Source organism: Ammospiza caudacuta, chromosome 9 (assembly GCF_027887145.1).
Source record: "Ammospiza caudacuta isolate bAmmCau1 chromosome 9, bAmmCau1.pri, whole genome shotgun sequence".
NCBI classification, from domain to species: domain Eukaryota; kingdom Metazoa; phylum Chordata; class Aves; order Passeriformes; family Passerellidae; genus Ammospiza; species Ammospiza caudacuta.
Window position 1 is genome coordinate 14,895,708 of NC_080601.1, and position 25,888 is coordinate 14,921,595.

The following is a 25,888-nucleotide window of genomic DNA, read 5'->3' on the forward strand; positions in this document are numbered from 1 at the left end:
CCATTGAAGAAAGCTACCTAAAGGAAACAAGTATCATAATCCAAAACAAGTATCTTTACTGTCTTCCCAGGTGGAACATCTTCATGCTCAGCTGGCTCTCTGAGTGCTTCTCTCCACAATGAAGACTGTACCCCACCATTTTTGTCTCCGGCAGAGCTATTATGGATAAACCAGATCTAAGTTATTTTTCATTATGTGCAAATGGCAAATGTGAAAACCTAAAAGTCTAATGTTGCAGTGCTGACTTCCCAGGCAACTGCTTGTCACATGTGAACACATGGAAGATGCAAACAGCGCCTAAGATGGAAGTTCACTCACAACAGCATAAAACCAGGGATAATAGAAACACTTCCTTGATGGCTTAATTAGACCTAGCCTAGCACAGCTGGACAGAAGCAGAAAAAACCCTGCAGAAACAAAGTCATGGCCAGCCATCCTGTACTACTCCATGGGGCAAAATGCCAACAATTTCCTTGTAAATCTCTGAAGGCAGCAGTTGTCTATTCAGCAGAGACTCTTCAATTATTCAAACAATAAACCATGTTTTCATATTCACGTAACCTCATCCGAATCTCACAAGGGACAAAAAAAATTACTGACAAATTAATTTGAGTCAGGTGTCAGCCTAGTAGCATACAGACAAAGATGAATGCATTAGAATTTCAATATCAGTAAACAGAACATTATGAGATTAATTAAGAAAATCCCAAAATACTAAATGTTTTTAAAAAAATCTACAGACCCATTCAACCAAATGTTTTTGTGTGAGGCAGCCTGGTCCCACATGGCATCTCACATCTGAGATAGCAAATATTACTACATTGTAATAATAATGAATTTCAGCTTGATGACAAAGAGTAAACTTTTTCAGGAAGGAGACCAAGAAATTACTGATATTATCTGCCCCACTGCCTGTTTGAGGATAAAGTATTAAAAATGGGTATATCATAGTAACTACTTTTTTATGCCATATATGGCATAAAAAATAAATTTTGCTGCTCTTCCAACAAAATGATTGTTCAAAGTCTTCTGTCATACAGAGAAAGACTTCAGCTGTCAGTTAATTTAACAGGACTGAAACCATCTACCACTTCTTCTCTCCATTCATCTTAAGCCTAACAATGTACCATGGAACCAAGCTGGCTGGACACAGGAAGATTTTCCCAAAAGAAGCAAGTTACCCTGTCAGTGCCAACCCCACAGAAAATCACAGAGTAGCTACACACATTGGGGAAGGTCTGATAGTGTTTGCCCACAAAGCTGCAGTCAGTGAGGGACCTACTGGCAGCCTCAGGGTGCCAAAACTGGCCAAGTAACACAAGATCTAGATGCAGCACTGTTTTGAAGATCTGCTTAATAACCCAGTGAGAAGTGGAAAAAACTGAGATGCTTTCATGCTGGAGGAAATGATCTAAGCACAGGAGTGAGCTACTCTGATCAAAGATAAAGAATTTCCCAAGCTCCTACCCAGTAACTGTTGATCTTCACACCTTTTAATAAAATATTTGCCAAGGGCAAAACTTAGGTAATAGCTCAAAGTAAGGGACATATTTGGAGACATTCAGGAGAGTTTTCTTCCATGGAAGTCCACTAAGGCAACACACAAATAAACAATATTCTGTAATTGATTAAAATACTTTATTGGCTAGAAAATGCAGAAATATGCAGTATGCATAGAAATATACTGAAATACAAAGTCTTCCAGAATATTCCTGTATAAAAACCACAATTCATACTTCTACATCTTATTTATATACAATACCAAATGTATTCAAGAGTGTGAGTAAGGTCATATTTGCATTTCTTTCTTCTCTTGAAAGCACATTTGGTGTAGCCCAAGGCCTTTTTGTTTCTTCAAGAGAAAATTGCACAGCTACCCTATTTCCTCATTTGGCCTGAAACCTGATGATATTTTACATATTCTTCTCTCCCTTACTAGATCCTTTCAAGCTTGACTTCTGCTTCTTTTTCTCCCTTTGTCCCAGTATGCGATAGACTTTTTTCTTAGCCTCCTTTTGCCTCTTGAATTTCTGTTCATCCTCCTTCTGCTTAACTTTGAGATATTCTTTAAGCTGTTCCCGATGCTTTACTTTGGCTTTCTTTATCTTGTAATTATTCACTGTACTCAAAGCACTGAGTAGAGCTGATATCTAGAATAGAAAATACACAATCAATATACATGCAGCTCAGTTTTGGTGAGCAAGAAGCAGTGTAACCTCAGCAGACACGCATAATGAATCAGAGATTCAAGGCAAGTTCCTAATTATCTCTGCACCTGTTACCCAATTTCTAAAATGGTTTAATTATTTATCCTGTTAGGAAATTAATCAAAGCTTTAATTTTTGTGAACTCCGATTTTGGTTAGACAGCTTTTAAAAGGCTGTGCCTAATTGCTACTATAGAACACTTAAACTGCAGTTTGGATCTTCTTGCCTCTGCAAGCACTCTAATTCTCAATTTTGGAAGCAGAATATTTGCTTCAAATCCTGTCTGTGTTAATAATGCATGGCAATGACAAGTCAAATAAAAAACTGCAGCTGCCAATTTAAGTCACCCATAATATGAGAGCACTAAATCCAAGTGAAATACCTTGCAAGTGCCGTGACAAGGACAAAAGTCGTATTTAGGCTTCAGGTAACCTACTAGTCTAAAAAATAGACACCATCCACTCAGTGACAGTTCCATCCACATACTGTGCCAAACAGGAACAAAACAAATTGCAAGTGATCATTTTTCACCAGGAACATATATATCTTTAGCATTAGCAGTAGATTCAAATGCCAAAACAATAGTTAGAAAAGCTTTACACAACACATTTACCCTTCAGGAGTCCTTGTTTCAGAGTAAGTGATAATTACCTTCTTTTCATGAGGCTCCCTGATAACAGCTGGTCTCCACTGGTCTTTTGGAGTCTTGCCTTTCTTCTCAAGATTCTTAGGCTTGTTCTTAAAAGGCAGTGCCTTCTGCAGTGCTTTAGGGATGTGGAGCTTATTGAAGTGCCTCTTCTCCCTCACAATAGGCTAAGAGAATGAATACAGAACATACATATAATACCCATGATCTTAAAAAGCTTTTATTTAATTTTGCATCTTTTAGTGGGGAAAATACCCAAAAAACACCACAAACCAAAACAGAAATACACACCCCAAAAAAACCCCAAACCAAACAAAGCATAAAAAACATGAACCAAAAGTAAAATAACAACATCCTCTGACATCCTTGGACTGAACTGTAAATGATATGTTCACCCCAAATACTACAGCAGAAGTCTCAGTAAGCTTCTGGAGAGGACTTCTACTCTGCAGATTACTTTATAAACTTTAAGTGACTCAAACAATCTACTCTCAACTGTTTTATTTCCATCTCATGCCAGGACTGTGCCTTGTAGATACAAATTTAAAGTCCCACATGCATGTGTATGAACATGTATTTACACTGCTCTCAGTTTGCACAGGTCTGAGACACACTGCAAATTTGACTGGTTTTAAAAAACAAAACAAAACAGAAAATTACCTTATAGAGAGAATCCTTGTTTTGTTTCAGTTTGATGCCTCGCTCATACCTCAGCTGGCCTGTTGTTTTCATTCCACTCCAACTATCTTTCTCACCTGCTGGCTTCAGCAGGGATGTTACAGGGTTATAAAACATTGGGATAGAAACAGGATACCAAGTCCTCACAAAAACAATATCTGAAAGAAAAGGGAACGTTACTTGGCTCTAAAAATATGAAATGTAAAGTGTTCATCACATCCACACTCTAAGCAAAGATGGCCTGAACAGAACAGATACTGCACCACATGCTAGCAGTGTGTTTGGTATATAGACCAAATGTCTTCAACTTGTGGTAAAAGCAATGCAAAACCCCATAAAGGCATGAACAGCACACATTCCTCAAGAGTAGGCAGCTGAATACCATCCTGTTCATCATTCATATTCAAGAACAAGCAACAGAATTCATATATGTAATGTGCCTATATAATTACTGACAACACCAATTTTCTTTTCCTTTGCCTATTTTTATAAAAGAACTAACTTGCTTTTATTTTGCACTATCTGTGATTTTGGTGTGTTTAGGAAAACAGGTCATATAAACCCAAGTAAGTATAAACTCATATTCTCAATATCACAGTGACACTCAGCAAACACAGGAGATCCTCTGCACAATTTCCCCAAAAGGTTACAGAAAAAAGTTCTCAGAAAAGTGTCCTTTTAAGCACTTGTACCACTAAATTCATCATGTTCAAGGAAAAAGGCTGTGTAAAACACTAAAACTGTGCTCTGTAAATCATTAAAACACATGAAGATGCTTGTCTTCAACTCAAGCCTTTTCATCTGCATATTATATGACTTCTGAGTAGAAGTGAAAGAAATCCAACACAAAGTACACTTCTTTTGAATTTCACTCCACATCTCACAAGGTATTTCTTACTCCATGAATTCACATCTCAATTATCAAATCCCGGAATTCTGAGACACAGCTTTACAATCTGTGAAGAAGGATGAAAGCTGTGTGATACCTTACGTGCAATGTGCAACTTACCACTCATCAGCAGCTTGTCTTCAAATGTTGCTCTGAAAGCACCCACAGGAGCTCTGAGGGCCTTTTTGATCTGGCCTCGGATGCCACTCACACTGCGGATCGCTGCACCTTCAAACTTGGCCACTTCCAACTGAGAGTTAAACATGCCCTGAAAATGTGAATTACCACTGTCATTCAAGATGCCAAGTCTCTCTCTGTGACCTGTGTAGGCCACAAAACCAGAATTCCCACAAGCATATCTTATAAAGAAACAGGAGGAGCGTAGCACTGTCTTTAGCTTAAGAGTACTGATCATACCAAAAACCCAGAGCTGACTTTAGGTGAGCTACTGAAAGCAATCTACTTAGTCATACATCACAGGCAAGGCTGCTAAGCATTAAATATATGTATTTAAAATTTCAAACCAGAACATATCTACAGAAGCTTTACAGTTCTCCTTTAAAGTAATTTGCTAGAACACAGGATACCTTAAAAACAACCAAGCTGCATTAAGTTGCTAGCTCTGAGATTCTAATACAATACAGTTCTTGAAGGTTTGTGCTTCTTTCATATATCACAAGAAAAGCAAGAAAAAAAATATCTCTATGCCTAGTGCAAACACTTGAGTGCTTCACTGCTAAGATCACTGCTTAGCTGCTTGCTGCCTCAAATGCACAACAACCTAAGCTCTCCCTGAGCTGAAAGCCCAGCTAAGCACAGTGGGAAGGTCAGTGAACATTCACTTCTGCAGCACTCCCTACCCCAGACATTTTTGTAACTGTAACTGAGAAGTCTTAAGCACTGCTAGAAGTCTCCTTTGACTCCAGAGCTGAAATTTAGTGGGATCAGACTGATCAGACTGATAAGTGAGATAAGACCAGGCACAGGTTTACATCCTCCAAAGCTGTCTGTCATTGCTAATCAGTGGGGTTTTAGGAAGGAAGCAGAGGGTGAGAAGGAAAAAAAAATCACACTGAATGTGAATCAGGAGATTGTTCCAGAATTTTTGTCTGGTTAACAATTACTCATATTCTTTGTAGTAACCAGTTCTTTTAGAGATCACTTGGAAGGGAGCTCAAAAAAGCACAGGCAGCTCCTGAGATCCAGAACAGCATTCAACAATAACTGAGAACTTCTGCCTCAGGGAAGACAATGCCAGGGTGCATTTCTTCCTAACATCAGTATCTCTGGTTTTACAGTATACATACCTATGAACTTACCTTAATAAAACAAGTGTTCTTGAAAATTTTGAATGGAAAACCAGTTAGCTTTAATTTCTTCACAATAGTGATGGATTTATCTAAATCAAGCACAACTCCTGTGGCAGCAATCCGGAAGTCAGGCTGAAACATCAGACATGAAAGACACTGCTGAATGTGTATTCCTCAAACAGTGAAGACACCATTTAAAATCACAGAATCGTAAAATAGTTTGACTGCAAGTCATCTAGATGACTTCTAATGGTCATTTAGTCCCACTCCCCTGAAGTGAGCACAGACCAGTAGATGAGGCTGCTCACAGCCCCAGCCAGTCTGACTGAATATTTCCAGGGACGGGGCATCCACAATCTCTCTCATCAACCTGTTCATGTTTTACCACCCTTGTTGTAAAAACCTTCCTCCTAATATCTAGCCTAAATCAACTCTTTTAATTTAAAATTATTTCCCCTGGTCCTATCACAGCAGGCCCTGCTAAGTTTATCCCCACATTATTTTTAAGCCCCCCCTTATATACTGAAAGGCTGAAATGAGGTCTCCCCAGAGTTTTCTCTTTTCCATGATGAACCCCAACTCTCTCACAGCCTTTCTTCCTGGGAGAGGTGCTCCACCCCTCCAGTCATCTTTGTGATTGTTCTCTGGACCTGCTCCAGCAGGTCCCTGTCTTTCCTGTGCTGAGGGCCCCAAGGCTGGCCGTGGTACTCCAGCTGGGGTGTCACCAGAGCAGAGCAGAGGGGCAGAATCCCCTCCCCTGCTCTGCTGCTGGCACTGCTCTTGCTGCAGCCCAGGCTGTGATTTTCTCTCTGGGCTGCAAGTTCACACGACCACAGCTCAGCCTCTCATCCACCAGAACCCCCAAGTCCTTCCCAGCAGGGGCTGCTTTCAATCCCTTCACTGCACAATCTGCACTGACATTGGGGCTGCTCCACATCTGGTGCAGGACCTTGCACTTGGCCTCACTGAACCTTATGGGCTTCCCCCTGGACCACTTCCCAAGGTTCCCCTGGACTGTATTCCATTCCTCAGGCATGCCTACCAAACTGCCTGTGTCACTGATGGTCAGTGCTCATCAAACAGTGCTGGTCCCAGCACAGACTGATGAGGGACACCACTTGTCACCACTGCACACCAGGACACTGCACTGTTGACCACCACCCTCCAGATGTGGCCATTCAACCAACTCCTCCTCCAGCAAACAGTCCACCCGCTGAATGAATATCTTTCCAACTTTGAGAGAAGGATGTTGTGGGGCCCCTGCACTCCACATTTCACTTCTAAGATTCAGAATTTCTAACCTTTACAGAAGTAATGCAGCATGAAAAATGCAGATTGACTAGTACAGGCTAGTTGAGGTGCTGCTGACATAACATTCCTACCATTCACTAATGAGATTTCCAGAACTGCCATTCTAATTACCTTGGAAACAATCTAAAAGTCCTTGTGATCTACCTCACTGTGTTCTCTTATGGAACAGAATCTCACTCAGACAGAAAGTCTCAAAGGAGAAGTGCTTAGTGCACTGCTCTAAGATACTGTATTATGCAAGGGACACATGATGAAAACAGACTTTTAAAACATGTAAAAAGACAACTGTGCAATAGTACTTGAAGGCATATTTTAGGAAGGAGATAATAATCACCACTGATTACTGACAAGCTCATTACAATGCCATGCAAAGCTTTTGTTACCAATTGTCTGCAAACATGACAAATGGTAAAAAAAGCTTTGCCAATTGGGAATTGCTTGGTTTTGAAGGGACCTCAAAGATCATCCATTCCAACACCTCTGCCATGGGCACCTTTCACTAGACCAGGCTGCTCATGGCCCCATGCAACCTGGCCTTGAATCCACAGCTTCTCTGCGCAATCTGTGCCAGAGCCTCATCACCTTCACAATAAACAATTTCTTCCTGAAATTTGCTAAAAAAACAAACAAATAAAAATATCCTCTCCATACAGTTTCCCTACGTCAACATAATACACCTTTCAAAAGCTTGAGCCCTGCTACTTTCATAGTTCCTACAACTACACTGTTTTATCATAATGTAAACTTTCTTCCCAAAACATATATATTTTCCACAAATATCTATAGAAAGTGTTAATAAACATTGTGTGGTAACAAACCTACCGTTGTGCCACTGACAGACTGCACTGCCAAAAATCCTGTCCCCTGAGGAGTGATGGGCCCTAAAAGAAAATGAAATTTAAAAATTTCTGAGAAGTTTTACTATGCAATATCTAATCCCTATTTAAATTCCAAAAGCTTAAAAATACATGAAAAATATACTCAATGAAGAAAACCAAAGTTTAAAGCACTCAAACTATTGCTGACATTTAAAGCCCCGTAAAGGAATGGTTAACAAGAAGTTACTCATGCAAGGGCTGGGCCCCTAATGTGTGCAAAGTCTATCTGCACACAAATCAGGCTCTTCTTCAATATGCTACAACTTAGCAGAATGCTCAGAATTTGATTAAAAGCCAAGCAATTCACAAATCACTTAAATAATCCACAAATATTAGAGAACTGCCAATTTTCCCACACTACTTGATGTTATTTTTTGTTCCATGGGGAAAAAGCTGTACTTTTCATTGCAAAAGCTGCATTTCCTGGTACATCCTGCAAAGCCAGAGAGCTGCACACTGCCAAAGGGAGCTGGGACACAGCTGCAGCAGGCTCACCCCAGCAGGCTGCCCCACAGTGCATGCACAGTGAGAGCTGTACACTGCTGAGGTGAGGCAGGACACACTGCAGCAGGCTCACCCCAGAAGGCTGCACCCCAGTGCATGCACAGTGAGAGCTGTACACTGCTGAGGTGAGGCAGGACACACTGCAGCAGGCTCACCCCAGAAGGCTGCCCCACAGTGCATGTGCTGTGGGGTGTACTTGAGCAGGCGGTGACGCCCGTTGTGGTCCTCGATGTAGAACATGGGGATGGTCTGGAAGCGCCTCCAGCCCAGCGACAGGATCAGGGGATCGCGCGTCTTCAGGATCTTCTTGTACCACCGGTGCTTCTTCAGGCGCAGCTGGTTGGAACAGAAGGTGAACCATGCTACTACAGGATGGCAACAGTGATTCTGTTTTCCAGGAATGATTGAAAGCAACTTCTATCTACACCAGAATTTTTATACACTAAGTTTTATCTTTGGTTTATCTTCAGAAGATCAATCAGTATTTCACTCACTCTGAAGCCATGTGTGTACCCATACAAGCAAGTATTATATTAAAAATACATTTATATATGTGCTAGTAGCTTTTATGTAGTCACTTGTATATAGATCATGAAGGTCAGAGAACAATTAATGTTTGCAATTTAGCAATCACAGTATCAGACCTTAGTCCTGAGACACCTCTGCAGCTGAACATTAAACAGCAGTAACTTTTTCCAGTTATCCAATTAAGCCTGTAAAGATCCAGAATCTGCTACTGTAGAATTACACTTTGTGTCTAAAGCAAATCCCCTATTCAGGAGACAAGGATGGAAGTTCCTGTCTGTGTTTACTGTATTTCAAGTACACAGAAAGCAGTAACTCCAGACACCTTGAAGCACACCTGCACTGACATAAAATGCACTCAGCCCTTTGGCTACGTACCTGTACATAGCCGACATTTCCCTCACTGTTGCCCAGACCACCCAGGATGATGGGATAATGAGGATCAAAGTTCAGGACAAATTCACAGGGCACATTCTCAATCTCTATTCGAACATACATGCCAGGCCTGAATCCCTCATACTGCACTCTGGTCTCATCATCCTGATCTTCAAATTCCGCTCGGTTCAGCTATGCGACAAAGACATAATTCACAAAATTCAAGTACTAGCAACTTGTTCAAGAAGGGATGGTTCTATTTAAAACATTCTAACATTTATATAAATCTTTTTGGGAAAGATCTGATAGGTTTTGTGACTTTGGGGGAAGATCTCTACCACCACAAAGCCCTTCCAATTTGAGATCCCAAGTGGCCCTGTTAGTCTACTTGAAAGACAGTACCCAGTATTCAGACACTGATTCTTTTACTGCAATGTCCTTCCTTACCCTTTAAGTGCTCTCAGTGCATCAGCATATCAGAGCTCAGATTCGCCTTTGTGGCAGAGGCTAATACAAGCAGGTAAGAATTAATTTAAAAACTATTTAGGGCAAAATTTTGTCAAAAGACAAGACAGTGAAGTTATTAACATTATTAAAGTTATTAATGTAAGGCAGTGTTCTTCCAAGTCAGTCAAAGAAGGAAGCTACTTTTAAGCTTACAAGTTCTCATGTAGAAAAAAACAAAGGCCTGGAACAAAACCAACACCTCACATTCTGGATACAGTTACACTGAAGACTTCTACCACATGTACAGAGCAACAGTCATTAATTATTTTTTCCTCCAAATAACTTCACAGTTGGATGAAAAAGACTGTCACAGAGAATTTACTTATCCATTAAAAACAGTGCAAAAAATCATACTAAAAATAATACCAGGAAAATATATAGCAGAAATTAATATGAGAATTTTCATCTTCCTACACATAAAAGGATGCCTTTTTTATTTAAAAACTTTTTAAGTAGTTGAAGTTTAGATAATACATCCTGGCTTATTCAGTGATTTAAAGTATGGTTAAATATTGCACTCAGTTTAAATTAAGCTTTCACTTGTTTGGCTTATTTACTTGCTTTCATTTCCAGATAACAGAATCAAAAATTTCAAGAATAAAAAAATCACAAGCATGTATTTCTTTCTGAAATACCTCCTGAGCATCACCTGTGTCTCCAGGAAAAAATCTTTGGGAGACAAACTCTGTGGAGCATTTTGGAAGACATATAGCCAGATAAATTGTCAAATTAGCAGACAGTACCTGTGCTTGTTTATGCATTTCTTCTTTAAGATCATCAAAGTATGTGGCATCCCCTTCATCATATTCTGCATCAAACATTTCTTTAAGTTTTCTTTTCTTGTCCATGCGCTCCTTTTTCTTTTCCTCCTCCTCAGGCTCTGGTTTGGACATTTTGTCATCTTCCTCCTCCTCTTCTTCACTTCCAGACTAATCAACAAAAAGTTGTCAAACACATAAAATGCTTCACTGAAAACAACCCATTCTGATCAACAGTTTGATAGATTTTATTAAACAATACTTTTATAGATATGATTAAACAATACTTTCTTATAGTGTCAATTATTAGACATTTGAAAAACATTTCCATTTTAGACAGAAATTAGTAAGCTATTCATACAAGGAGACAACTTCAGCAAGGATCAAAAGATCTCATTATCTAATCCTATTCCTTTTCACTGACAAAACTTTTTTGACTGAAAATCATTTTATCATAAGGGAACAGACCCTAGAACTGACCTACCTGCTATTCTAGAGCTAATATAAGCATATGTAATAGAGGAGGGGAAAAAAAGTAATTGTTGATAGCATTGAGCTATCAACTGCTGGAAAGCTGGAAGCACTCTAGAGAGCAGGGAGAAGGAAGTTTGTTCACAGACCATTTCAAAACTGCCAAAATGATGCCATTACCCTCAATTTTATAACAAATGCAAAGCCATCAAGTTGCTCAGTCCAAAAAGAAATTGATTTTTCAGTTTGTACTGTCACAGACAACTACAGTTCTGTTATTGGAAGATATCCAAGCCACAGCATAAAATTGCTTCCACCAGCCTCCTTTATGCAGATAAGAGGAATGAACTAGGAAACTGCGTCAAGTTTCCACTATTTGTTGTGTTTAAACAGTGTGCTATAATCTTCTGCATCAAATGAGATGACATAGTACAAACAGTTATGATTACATTTGGTTTTAAAATACTTCTGTCCTGCCTCCAGATCCTGCAGCTCTTGATTAAGCCTGACACCTACTGTTAAATAAGTGAGGTGACTTCTACATAATTAACTACAAACAAAAATTCAGGCTCAGGCTAAAAATATGCCACTCTAGATAAAGTCAGCAATAAACATAAATTTTCTTTCATGCTCCCACTGATTTCCTTCCTAATTTATTACATAGGATGCCTATCACTTGATAAGAAACACATACTTATGTTGCTAAAGAACATAAAAATGCAGATCAGACCTGCTCTCCTCCAGCAGCAGCTTTTCCTTTGTGCACGACCCCAGTTTCCAGATCTTCAAAATCTCCATACAGCTCTTCTGCAACAGTGAGCACCCAAGACATGTGAGCATTAGTTAACCATCCTGCTGTATTGCTGCACACCATCTCCCATGTGTTCAGTGCTATGCATTTCTCAGTGCTGCCGTGGAGATTAGCTTCAGTCCAAATACTTATGATTCCCATCAAGTTTTATACATTTGTTTTGCCCTCTTTACAGCTTCAGCTGAAAATTCCCAGCTAAACTCAACGTGGCTCCTCCTTTACCCTTTCAACACCCTTATGATTTAAAAAATGCAAATAAAGTTTAGATCACCCCAAAGGACTCCCAATACATTAGTTTGCACTCTAATGACACAAGACACCAGCAGAGCAATTGAGCTCCTATGTTTAATTAAAAAAAAATTAAATATAGCTGACCGTATTTGGGTTAAAAACATGAGCTTATAGAAGCCTGTTAAAGCACAATCATAATGCATGTAAGATATAGCCAGATTTTTAAACTTTTTAAGTATTTCCTAATTAAAAAAAAAACCAAACAAAAAACCCAAAAACACCACCTCCAAAACATCTGAAGATAGATCTCACTTTTCAGCCAAACCTGAAAGGCAAGTTTGTCTTCCTAATAAAGAATAGTTTCTGTTTATTTCCACCATGACTATCCAAAAGAATAAACCATATATGATGAACAGATGAACTCAGACACATAATTCAAAGCTGGCATGACGAAGTCTTGAGACTAAGGACTCCATTTTGTAATTTAAGTTACATACTCTATTTTTCAGACAGTAAATTTCCAGAATGTTGTATATGCCTACTGCTTCTACAGAGACTGACAGCAATGTGTAATTATATTAGTATCTATATAATAATTTATATATAGTTTGACCAAAAAAACCCTGCAAGTATAGCACTAAGGTACAATATTCTGTATATACAACTAAAAAGTCATACTTTTCTTAAAAATCCTATAGAGGAATAATTTTTAAAAGTGTTACACATACCATCTTCCTCCAACAGCTTTGCTGCATCTTTATCATCCTCCCACTTTCCAGTAACAAAGCAGTCTCGAATACTGCTCATAACCTGCAAAATAAATTGCACAGCTGCATTGCCTTGCACAGCTGCAGCTTATCATCAACAGAAATATTCTCCAAGACATTCCCCACTCCCCCATCAGAGACAATTCTCACATGCAGCTCCACATCAAGACACCCTTACCAAAACTACACAATGCCTCCCCAAAAGCAGCATTGTGAACCCAGTTTAATTCTTGCCAAAAAGTCCTTACATTACCAAAATCTCTACCCTACATTGTATTTTCAATGGGGTCTCCCCTGCCTTTTTTTTTTTTTTTTTTTTTTGGTAAATAAAGAATAAACTATTATCCACCAAATACTCAAATGATACAAGCATTAAATTGATTTACTCTAACTTGCCACTCTTCTAAAAACAAACCTTGGAATCTGTTACTTATACTGACAGCAAGTGGCAGAATCTAAGACACTGTGGGCGTAGCTCCCACAGCTCTGTTTCAATAACAACTCAGCCATGCTTTATGAGCCAGGACAGAACCAGCAGGATTATCCAATGGCATTACCTCTTCTAAATCCCAATCTTGTGGCTTTTCTACCAGGAATTTGGAGCAGTCAAGAGCATTGGCCTTCTGTTTGGATGCTTTGTCTGGACGGCTGACACGAAACAAACCTCCAAGTTCATCATCTGCATCCTCACTCTCCTGGTCCTCATCCTCCACAGCTAAACCAAACACAGAGGCTGTGATGATTTCCCCCACAGTACATGCATGAAATTTGTTAGCCACCTCTTTCCTATGTTTCCTAACAGCTGCAGTAGTTTAAAGAAATAAAAGAACCAAACTGGAACAGTTTTGAATGTAAAAGCCTGAAGAAAAAGGTACACTGATCCAGTTGTTTCCATAGCTGGAATTATATAAAAAAACATTGTCCAATAAGTAAACAGAGGATGCTTGTTCAATATCACAAATCAGAACAATAGCAAAATGATCTGTGACCAGGAAGGAACAGGAATTAAACTTGCATGTAAATTAACAATAACAGGCTGGAGAATCTGTCAGAAAGCCTTCCCACACCTGCACTGTGGAAGGTTTACAAAGGCCAAATTCTCATCATGTTCTACAAATGTTCTGCACAACAAGATTGGCACTCTCAGACAACAACTGTACAAGTTGTGAATTAAAACAGGACAAGTTACATAAACAGCAATTTTCTCTTCCTTTAAGCCAGCTATTTTTCCCCTTGACAAACACCTGATACTAAGTCATGTATAAGAGATTCTTCCACAGTCACTGTGAGACAGAAATTCCTGAAACCAGCCAACATCCGTTTAGGAAACACAATTACCACAATGGGTTTGCATAATATCTACCAGATCATTACACAAATTACCAAACCTTAGAGGTTTGGAAGAAATAACTGTGTAAGAAAACATGAGTAACAACTGAGCAGTCTGGAAAATTAACTCAAAATGCTTTTAACGGGAAAAGTTAAAAACTGTCTTCTCATTACAATTATTAGTGAAAATGAGCATCAGCAATTAAAAAGTCAATTAACTCTCCTCAAGCCTCCCACCAAAAGACCATGCTCAAATATTCAGACTTGAAAACTTGGTAACAGTAAAAAGCCAGCATATATTGAGTCAAGTTTCCAAGCAGATCTGTACCTGTTCCATATACAAGTTTGCGAAGATTGGGAGTTGAACGCTGCTGTCTCAGAAAGGCCTCAGCTGCCTTCTGTGTGAGGTCCTCTTTCCATTTAAGTGCACCTGAAAAGGGAAAAAAATGCAAAAAAGAACAAGACTAAGCAACTACAAAAATAATTTAAATAAGGACATGACTTAAGAATGTTCAAAGGACAGCCTTTGAACATCTCCAAAGATGGAGATTCCTGTTCCAGTGCTCAGTGAGCAGTTAGTGCATTTTAGTAACATTCCCCCAAACATGTTTTAGTCTTTCTAGATGTAATAGAGCATCATAATTTGTTTTATATAAATTGATATAAAGATTAAAGAGAATTATATGCAAAATCAATGAAGTTTTGTTTATAAAATTAATCACCTCCATGGTAGAGGAAGGAAACCTGACACTGCATACCACAATGTAAATGAAAGGCTTAATAGCAAGTATTTCAAGCTTTCCTAACTTGAAGTTTTGCTACTTAAGAATTATATATAAATACATATTTATATATATGTATATGACAGGCAAAATTATGGAGTATTTACTAATTATATCCTTTAACAATTAATACAATTAAAGTGGACAGTAAAAATTAAACAGTTATAGTCTACCTGTTGTGTCAGCAGAAAGATCTATTTTTTCTTCATACTCCTCTTCCTCTCTCAGCAGGTTCTCCACATCATCATCCTCAGTATCTACAGTTTTAACTTTAGTGTGTCTAACACTATCAGCTTTCTTTGCTTGACTGTCCTGAAATCCATTCCTATTTGACTCTTCAGCTTCTAATTCCTCATGTGATTCTCCTTCATCATCACCCTCTTCAAGGGAAGAGTTCTCATCCTCAGATTCTGATGCCTCTTCTGCAGTGCAGTTTCCTGAATCTGTAGTGAGCACTCCTTTTCTTTTGGGGCTGTGCTCTGAGATTTGTGGTTTTGTTTCTGTATGTTCACTATCCATATCACACTGCTTAGATTCAGCTCTCTTATTTGCAGCCTCAAATTCACTACCTGAGCTTTCATCTTCACAAGTCCTTTGTATGTCCCCCTCCTCCTCTTCCTCCTCCTCATCTTCCTCCATCTCACTGTCTTCAGGGGCAGTTTCTCCTTCTTCTTCAGAGCTCAGCTCCAGATCATCATCACTGTCAGCAAATGCTGGTAGCTCATTCACAGCTTCTGCCTGAGGCACCTCTGTTTTCAGACGCTTGGCTCTCCTAACAGCCATCCCTTCCCGCAAGAGCACTCTCTCACTTTCTTCCTCAGCATCATTTTCATCATCACCATCACTTCCATCTTCAGACACTGCTTCTTCCTCATCTTCTTCTTCTTCCTGGTCATCTTCCTCATCACTTGCGGCATCATCATTTTCCTTCTCGTCGTCTTCAAATACGGCTTTCCGACGAACTCTTCCAGTCTTCAAATCCACCTGCCTCTCTTCTTTTGGCATCACAAACCTATTCTCCCAAAGACCACATTTGGGGTAAGATGGTAAAGTACAAGAAAATTTTAATGAAAGAATGAAGCTTCATGTTAATATTGTTAAAGAGTTCTACAAATTTTCTTTCAAAGAAAGTGAAGTTACATAGACCATTAGAAAGGCACTGGCATCCTCTAATGTGTCTTTATTCAAGAATATTGAACGTTACAGCCAAAACTAATTCCAATAAATTTCTTCCTTTTCCATGGAATTAATTAAAACAGAAATGTTACTTGTATCAGCAAGAAATTCCTGGAAGGCAGGTTGCAAACATTCTAGTACCAATTACTTTTATCCCAAAATACACTGTGGCATATGAGTAATCTCAGAAGAAGAAGAAACAGACATTTTACAGGCTGTGCTCTATTCAGAATTCTTCCTAAATTAGAGCCATGAATCTCTATTCATTCATGCTCAAACACTGCTCAACATTCAAAACTTACTCTTGTCCTACATCTTCTGAACCCAAGGGTGTAGAGTCCATGAAGAGAGAGACCTTGCTTGATGCCATCTTAACATCAATGGCTGAGTGTGTGGAGATGAGGCTCTGAACAAGTTCCTGATTTGGCCTCACTTCCTCCTGGAAAGACAAGACTTCTTACTTTTCAATGAAGTTGAATAAATAATTGTCTAGTGACACCTATCAGTCTAAACCAGCAGAAATATACCTATGCAAGAAAAAATTGCAGAGCATTTTAAAGAAACATTTTCTCAGAATAGAATTGCAAGGTCTCCCTTCCCCTCTTCACATTTCAAGAATATTTATAATATCAACCCAAGAAAAATTGAAGAGGGACTCCTTCACAATATGCAACCACTACAGTAAATACCAGCAAACACATTATCACAGACCCAAAGGTATTTAACATTTAGCACAATATAGGGAAAAAAACTGAATTCATTTTGTTTGAAGGTAAATCCTTTTTTTTCTCCCTTTGACTAGTCAAATCCTTAAAGTTTTCTCCCAACAATCACCATGCCCTGCAAATAATAGTAATAGTCCAGCACCAGATTTCATAAATCTTAGGTCAATATTTAAAAAGTTATTACACAAACTTTACGTATTTAATATTAACTGATCTTCCAATGTTTTGTACAATACAAGAAATAGAAATATCCCTTCTCTGAAATCCCTGAAGGAGAAAAGAACTAATTACCCACTATGGACAGATAAGGATTGTTTCAAAGAAGCTTATTTATAAACATTTATTTTGGCTTTAAGGATAAAAACTATGTTTTCCAAGAGAATTCAAACCACCACCAGCATTCTTTTACCTCTTCTTTTTCATGAGCATGGCTTCCACCAAGGTCAATGTAAACAGCATCTTTGTCATACACAATACCCCCAACTCCTGAGAGAGGGGCATAGACAAGCTTCTCTTTCTCATTCAAGGAACGTTTCTTCTGCTGCTCAGGGAGAGCACAGGGGTCTGGCAGGAAACTCACATCACTCACTGTGAAGTCTCCAACACCTGAGGGGACACACAATGATTCATCAACAGGAAGCTCTGTACCAAACATCCAATTCCTCTGCCTTACCACTGAACTCAGAGAAGTATACAGAAATTCACCAGAATCCTGCAAAGCTTTGTTTGTTTCTTTGGTTGTTTTCAAATTACAAAAACAGCAGCTCCCTTTTCTGAGTAGGTCTGTAAATTTATTATCACAGTATTTCTAAATTTAAACTATTTAATCATTCACTTAAAATATTAAATCAATTCTGACCATAATAAACATAATCTACTAATTCACATAATTTAAATTAACTTGTCATTATTAGGGCTGATATGTTTTACATTTTAAGCACTTTCTAAAAGTGATACACTTATAAAAAAATTTAAGGTTTTTATCAATGCAACAAAACTGCAAAACTATTTACAAGATTTATTTTCACAAAAATGTGCACTATGAAAACAATTTCAAAAACGTAACAGAAAGGTGGAAAATCTGTTGTATAACATACTCTGAAGATACAAATATTTGCAGCTATGCTGTTTTTCGCATATCGGTACAGAAAGAATTCTAAGACTGATAAATTACCTGGCATGTGAATTTGACTTTTGTTTTTTAGGTGTGCTCCTCTCAGGTATCCATACAGTGATATCTTCCTGTCACATTTGGGATTGATTCGAACATCCTCTGGGTTTGTCAGCTCTTCCATTCTACTCAACATTTAAAATAACAGTTACAATACCCAGAGTCTCAATGATAACTTTTGAGAGAAGGTAATTTAAGAAAAGAGAACATCACTGCTGCCACTGCATGATCTGCAGACTCTAATAATCAAAACTGAATTATCATGTGAAAGAAAAAAATCATGGAAAAACTGATCTCCTAAGAACATTTTAGAATTCTTTTCTAAAAGCTGTAAAATTATGCTCAACAAATTTCCAGAAGGTTTACTGACACTTCACTGAGCAGGTAATGCTTTCTTAGCACGTTTTAACTACTCTTTTATCGGCCCTGTACACACAACTCCCCTCTAATCAATCTCACCGATAGAGGGCAAACAGCTGAATGTCACATTCCCTGCAGCCACACAACAGCTTCCTTTCCCTAGGAATGCTGGTGAGCAGCACAAAAGCTCCCACAGAAAAGAGTGGCTGCTTGCAGGCAGAGGAGGGGAAACTCCTCTCTACACTGCACAGGGGAGGCAGCACACAGAGCCCGGGAGGAGAACGGGAGCAAAACCCGGCTGCAGATCACCTCAAAGCTGACCCAACAATCATCAAACTGCAACGCTTACAGCAACCTAAAACAATGTTAATTAAATACTACAGAACATGGGGTTTGCATTTTCCCTCTCTTTGCTTTACCTATTTTGCAGGACTTTGCACAGTGCTTATCTACTTGCTAACAAATTTTCCTGAAGAATTAAAGCTAAAGAAGAGGCTCATTCAAGGCACCTTGGATTATTGTGGGAAATTAGTCATAACTGTAAGCATTCTGGCAATAAAATATGAAAGGTGAGGTAATTTCTCAGGCAGGCACAGCTGCCATCAAGATTACTTTCATGTTCCAAAGAGACTGTGAATCAAATGCTGTACTGGGAGACAGAGCAGAAGGGATATTCCAGGGAACTCAGGGGACTAATTCACCAGCTGCTGTTTAATCACTAGAATGCTGTTTCTTTTCCACAGAAATTCAGTATACTCATCAACAAGCAGGATTATTTTAATTATCCTGTGTTTCAAAAGTATTTACAATATACCAGAGGCGTGTACATCACCTGATACAAGTGAAAACTGAACTGAACTGCAGGGGCACCTTCCCTTCCCAAAGCCACCCAGGGAACACCAAACAACCATTCACACACAGAGCTGAGGGCCAACAGCACAGCTTTTTCAAACAACAAGGTGCTATCTAGGCTGAGAATAAAGAAAAGAGACAAAACCACACACCTGTCTGCAAGAACATATGGGTGAGACGTTTGCCAAGTGAGAGGCCGGAATTTCATAACCGAGATAAAACGCCCCAAATTGTGAATTTCCTGCTTTTGATATTCTCCATGAACCATCCCAGACAAATAAAACAACTTGGCACCCTAAACACATTAAAAAGACATAAAAACATAAAAATTTCTATGTAATACCCATAAAGCTAACAAGAAAAATACACAGTTAATGCAATCGTAATTTGTAAGTCTTAATTGGAAATTATATTACAACTGGTTCTGAAAGACCAAACTAACCAGGTTACTTCAACATGAAAATTGTCCCCTAAATCTCACTGGAAAACTAGTCACATCCTCAAGACCTCATACAGACCTACAAGCAGATCCTCCTTGCACAGCACCTGCATAACAGACCTAGTAGTAAATTAAGCAGCTTATCACACCAGGAGAGAGAATAATCACACAAGTATTTCAGCAAACAAAAGAAAGATTAAACAATCTGATAGAGTATCAACATTGTTCACGTACCTATTTAAAAGATGTAAGAATATAATAAACACTTAAGTATTGACCTACTTTTAATTTAGCTTCCATAAAGCAAAATACATGAAAAAATTAATGTTAAATGTCATACCGGATACACTTCAGTCCAGAATCTGTGCTTTAACTTCTTTTTAGTCTTCTTTAATTGTTTGTTGTTCTTGAATGTGTCCAAGTGGGTTAGAACTCCCATAATTTTGGGAAAGCCATGTACCTGGCAAATGTTCAGGAATTCAAATGTCTCCATCTCAAATCCAAAGCTGGCATCAATGAGCATGAGAACCTGTAAACGCAATATTCACATTTCACTACAGCAACACCCCAGTGCCCACATGAGGTTATTTCAAAGACCACACCTTTAAACTCTTAAGCTTCTCAGGAACTAAAATTCTAAAATGCACTGACACAGCAGCCAACAATCACATGAAAATGGAAGCAAAGTTAGTTTAGGGTTTTAACAACAAAAAACTCAAAGCATACAGGAATTGATGCCAGATCTTCAAGCACTGATGTAATCTCAGCCCCCTAACAACAAATCCAAACAGATTCTCAGCACCACCATGTGCACACAGAATCTGAATCATCCACCAGCATAAGTATTTGTACTGTTTGGTACATTTCCCATACTCACTAGAAAACATAAAAGTAGAAGAATATCTAGGTAAGTGTGCACACGTATTTAGATATTTACATAGTTAATACTTAGACAAGGATCCCAATACCTAATCAGCTGTGAATAATATACTCCAAATCCACATGTAAAGTAAAATTCTAAACAAAGGGATCATGCACTGGATCCCCAATATCAGTTGGTGCAATCTCTTAATCCAAAAGTTGCAAGTAAATTACAACAGTGACCACACTCTACTGAAATCAGCTGTATTACTGCAAAACAGATGGAGACCTCAGGGTGCAGAAAAAACCCCAACTAGTAAACTAATAAATATTTCTACTTTGAACATTAGTTTAAAACTACTTGACTAAAACTCATTTTCAGATTTTATATGGTTTAACCAAATCCCCTAATGAGAAGTCACTGTGTCACCTTGGCTCATTGTAACACCTTCCACTAGAAGTTTACCAGTTGCATTGGCAATGAAGCTCAGCAGCATTTCTCTTCTTTCATATCCTCCCCACCACCCCACAAACACATACACTTTTACTTTCCCCCACCCTCAGGATGAGCAAAGTGCTGGGGTTGTTCCAGAACATAAGGTGTGTCAAAGAGATCAGGTCCTGTTCTCTTTCAAACCAAGGACAGTTTTGCCTTTGATAGCAAAAAATGTGTAGACAAACCAGACACTGGTGCAGTCCAATCAAAAGTAGCAATTTCAATATAAATTATAGTAGGAGTCACATTCAATGGTTAACTTACCAAATCAGCAACTTTAGCCAGGTCAATCATTGTGTTAATGTCACACCCACATTCAATAATGGTCAGCCGGCGCTTTTTACCTGGAAACAGAATTAAGCATCAAAAACTGCAACAGAGGGAGAAAAACAATTTGTACAGTTCTATTTTCAGGTCACATTCCTGGAGTTCCTCCACGGTATCTGAGACTCAGATTCTGGTCTAGCATGTAAATCATCCAACATTAATCACAGCAGAAGTGTCTGTTTTTTCCTGTTTATAACTGTACTAAAATATAACTTTTTAATTTAAAATTGTCCAATCTTCTTTTACTGTACATATGCCAGACCACACATCCAAATGATATCTTCAAAATGACCAAATTCATGAGAACATGAGCACACCCCAGCTCTCAAAGCAAGACAAGTAAGGAGCACTAAAGAAGCATTTCCATTTCTCCACTCTTTGTCCTCACCTGAAACAATTGTAACAGGACCCCGGATTTCAACCAGCTTTTGCCTGGTGAAGTTTTTAATGAGACACTTGATCACAGTGCTCTTCCCAACCTTGGGAGGGCCAACCACAACCACCACCACGGGAGGTGGCTCCAAAGGAGTCCGGTCAACCACGGGAATGTGATGCTTTTTAGTCTTCAGATCCTGAGTTCTGAGGAGAAATTTGTAATAAATAAACACAGGAACACCATGGATAGCAGCATTTAATACTTCAAAGTCTTCAGTATTTGCAAAGGCTTGAGCACAAATGGAGCACAAGCAGAGACACCAGGCACTCCCACTGAGCCTAAGGAGCTATATTGCTTTTCTGTGGATTAACAGAGTGTACAGTGCAACAGAGATGCACGAAGCACCCCACTCCTGACACACACAAACCACACACACAACGTGACTGGGTCAATGATGAACGCCAGGCAGACACACCAGTGAAAATCACAGTCTGTGTATGGCTACACAATGTAACAAAGAAAGCCCAGGAACTCCCACCCCTCCAGCCGCCTCCGAGGCTCTGGAGCAGCTCCCACCCTCACCGATGGAAAGTCCTGGCCATCCGCACAGCGGACTGCACCGTGAAGGCTTTGGGGTTTCTCTTCCGCGCATTCTCCTCATCGCCTATTCCCAGCTCATTGAGATAACGCTTCCTTTTCTTCTCTGCCTTCGGCCCGCTTTGCTTCGCACGGTGCTTCTTCTTCTCTTTTTCCTCCATTTCACTGGTTCAGCACTTGCATACAGCCAGCAGGATCCCGAGTTCCTCCGTGTGACGGCGGGCACAGCTGGCACAGAGAGAGAGCACAGTCGGCACAGGGCACGGGTACACAGCACTCCAGCTGGAGAGCACCGAGCGAGCCCCACCGCAGCCCGCTCCCGGGGCCCATGCCGGTGCACGGCAGCCCCCGCGCCCCGCACTCCCGGCCCGGGGCCCCGGGCAGGCCGGCAGCGCCCCGGCAGTGCGGCCGAGGGCGGGGAGCCGCCGGGCACACCGGGGCCCTCAGCTGGCCAAGGGCTCCGGCCGCGGGGCCGCTCCCCACGAGCAGCCACCACTCACCGGGGCCGTGCGGGCCGTGGGCCCGCTCCGACGCTGTCCTGGCCGGTCCAACGCTGTTCACCCGGCCTGCGTGGTCCCCCCAGGTCGGGTGCTGTTCCTCCGGCCCCGCGCTGTCCCCTCGGTTCGGGTGCTGTTCCCCCGGCCCCGCGTTGCCCCTCGGTTCGGGCGCTGTTCCCCCGGCCCGGTCCCGCCGCCCGGCCCACGTGTGCCCGCACCGACCGCTCCGCTGCGGAGCTGCCCTCCCGGGAACAGCGGCTGCGCGCCGAGTTCCGGGCACGGCGGCGGAGCGCTATTGCCGGCGCACACGGTGTCCCACAGCGGCAGGGTGGTGGCGGAGCCGCGCAGCCCGCACCGGGAACCGGGACGGGAGCCGGGAGTCGGCCCCTGTGCGCCTGTTCGGGAATAAATGACTCCCCTGCAAGCTCTGTGAAACCCGCGATAGCTGGCCGGCCCCACAGCACCCGGAGCGCAGGAGGCGTGCGGACCATCGGGTGCCCGCGGGCTCGGGGCAGCCCCGTACGAACTGACAGATGCGGCCCCAACAATTACTGCGAGAAAGATAAAAAATCGATCCCTGCCAAGGACTATGGGAGAACGAACAAGTCAGAGGGTGAAAGCCTATGGAGAGCTTTTCCGTGCAGTGAATTCTGACGGAATTCATCAAAGAATGGCAGGAACAATGGGGATTTCAGCCCTGAGCCCGGGGTGATGAGGCCACCCCGTGCCCGAGCCCCGCCTGGGCACAGAGGGCCGCGCTCCTGAAGCCTCCGGGAGCGAGGACTCCCCCACCTCCCCGGGCAGCCCATTCCAGTGTCTAATCGCCTTTTCTGTGAAGAAATGTTTCCCGATTTGCAACCTAAGCCTCCCCTGGTGCAGCTTAACACGGTGTCCTCTCCTCCTGTGGCTAACACAGCTCAGGTGGGGGCGTTTTGCAGGTACCAAGCCCTGCAGGCACAGGGACATGACCGGGCACGCAGAGGGCAGGGTGCCCGGGTGAGAAGTGAGCCATTGTTCTATCTCCGCCTGTGCCCCGCCTGCAGGCCCGTGCCCGTGAGGAGCGCTGTGGGTGCGCACCCTGCACAATGGAGAGCTCTCTTACCAGGGGTGATTCTCCTTGTGGCAGAGCCAGCGAGGGGCAGGGCTGCTAACGAGGTGTCGGGGGTGAGCGGCTGTTGCCGGCCCCATCGTGCCTCCCAGGCAGGTGCCTTCCCCTTCCCGCTGCACTTGCGGGGCCGTGGCTGTCACGCTGTCACAGGGGAGGAGGCGGCTGGGAAGAAAGGAATGTGATTGCAGGTTCCCGCATCAGGAGCTCGGGACACCCTTCAGTGAATTAGCCCAGCCTGACTAACAGTGACATTGGTGAATTTGGGTCCTCGCTGTCTCTTTGACAAGCTATGTAGAAAATACTTTTTTCAATATTTAGCGTGTAAAATCCTCCCTTCTTCTGTAAACAGGAGTATTTTACAGGCAGTAGAATAGTTCAACTGCTGAACACATTTGGTTCCTGCCCCAGCATCACCTGATCATGACAGCAGAGATGCTGGCCAGTCCAGGGGAGGCTACTATACCATTGCTGTGGAAGTTCCTCCTACGTGTTGAATAAGCATTCTCATCAAGAAGGTATTATGAGGGAGAAGGTATATGTAAATAAATAAGTCTTAATACTTTTTTTTTTCAAAAATTTACTAAAAGAGTCATAGATACAATCATGAATACAATCATCTCTTTGTCCTTCATTCTCAAATACAACTTGTGTTCAAAGTGCCTTGCAGCTATTGTCTGAAGCCATACAGCTGTTCTGTAATACATGAGTTTGTTCCAATCCTTTAGGTCAAAGCAGAAAAGTTATAGCCAGATAAAAATTACTGACAAAAGTGTGGACTAATTTTCCGGACTTCTGTGTACACAACTCCAGAGACAAGTTTGTGCAGGGATATCAATTTTATTAATAAAATAATGCTCTGTGATTAAGTTTTATTGTTACTCTTGTTCAACAAACAAAATAATTGAGTTAATAACAAATGTATTACATTCTAAGCATACTTTAAAATATTCCAGAGCCACATTTTAAACCCAAAAATAGATCTGCATGTAGAGTTTTCAGCATCCTAGGCCTAATACTGCTTTAACACACACCCATGGCAGTTCTCCAGAGGTACACATGAAGAACCTTTCCATGATTACTGTGGTCTTCTGGACAACCATGGATCTTGAGAATTCTAAAAATAGGCTCCATGTACAAATGCAAAGATGAAACACATTCTTCTCTCCTCTGAGTGCAATTCTACAAATTCATGAAGGTAAAAAACCCTTAATTTGGCAACTAGACAATCACAATTAAAAAAACCAAAAAACAAAATCCAACAATTTGCAAACAAATTACACAAAAGAAAATCAGAAAAATATTGCCTTTTGAAAGACTGTAGTAATTTTTAAATGAAAACACTATAAATTAAGTACCCAGGAAAAGACCATTAGTGTTCTTTCTGAGGAACACACCTAAAATGCAAACACACCCAGTGAGATGTCCCCTGCCACCACCAAGGCTACTTTTCACATGCTTGTACCCCTCTTGTGTCAATGCTTTCTCAACTAAAAGCTATAAATAAGTCTGTTATCTAAGATTCCTTAAGTTAAAATAAGTGAATTATGACCAGAATAGAAACAAAACTCAGTAAGGCCACAGAAACACCACTATAGTGCTAAACCTCCTGGCAGAACAAATCCAGCACAGTCTGAGCACAGAGAGCTCTTCAGTGCTGACACAGCTGTGAAGGTCAGTCTGTGCAGGCAGGTTAGTGTCAGGCTGCCCATAACAAACACGTGCAGGAACACTGCAGGGGTGGTGACAGATGGCCTGGGCTGGGGAGGCACCTCAGGCAGCCCTTGCTAACATGGCTGATCTTTCTTTCCCTCCCATACAGGCTACAAAACTCAGAGCAAGCACTCTGCACACCTAGGCCTGCAAAACCTCTGGCCACTTCAGACGACACTGGCAACTGAGAAAGAAAATCACATTCATTTTCCAT

At 40.9% G+C, this 25,888-nt stretch overlaps 1 protein-coding gene across 1 annotated transcript; it reads right to left on the bottom strand.

The window, feature by feature from the left end:
* Positions 1-1,635: 1,635 nt before the first annotated feature.
* Positions 1,636-22,995, bottom strand: BMS1 (BMS1 ribosome biogenesis factor). Its single transcript, XM_058810386.1, has 23 exons — positions 22,860-22,995; positions 22,345-22,587; positions 21,775-21,965; positions 21,324-21,403; positions 20,043-20,231; positions 19,416-19,558; positions 18,055-18,176; positions 17,290-17,486; positions 16,458-16,594; positions 15,153-15,991; positions 14,526-14,627; positions 13,426-13,583; positions 12,830-12,911; positions 11,790-11,866; positions 10,574-10,759; positions 9,327-9,515; positions 8,579-8,759; positions 7,864-7,922; positions 5,740-5,862; positions 4,541-4,688; positions 3,514-3,689; positions 2,859-3,020; positions 1,636-2,150 (listed from the first exon to the last, which is right to left on the bottom strand). Exons 2-23 carry the CDS (start codon positions 22,518-22,520, stop codon positions 1,914-1,916), a joined length of 3,954 nt encoding a protein of 1,317 aa, XP_058666369.1. The 5' UTR covers positions 22,521-22,587; positions 22,860-22,995; the 3' UTR covers positions 1,636-1,913.
* Positions 22,996-25,888: the final 2,893 nt, after the last annotated feature.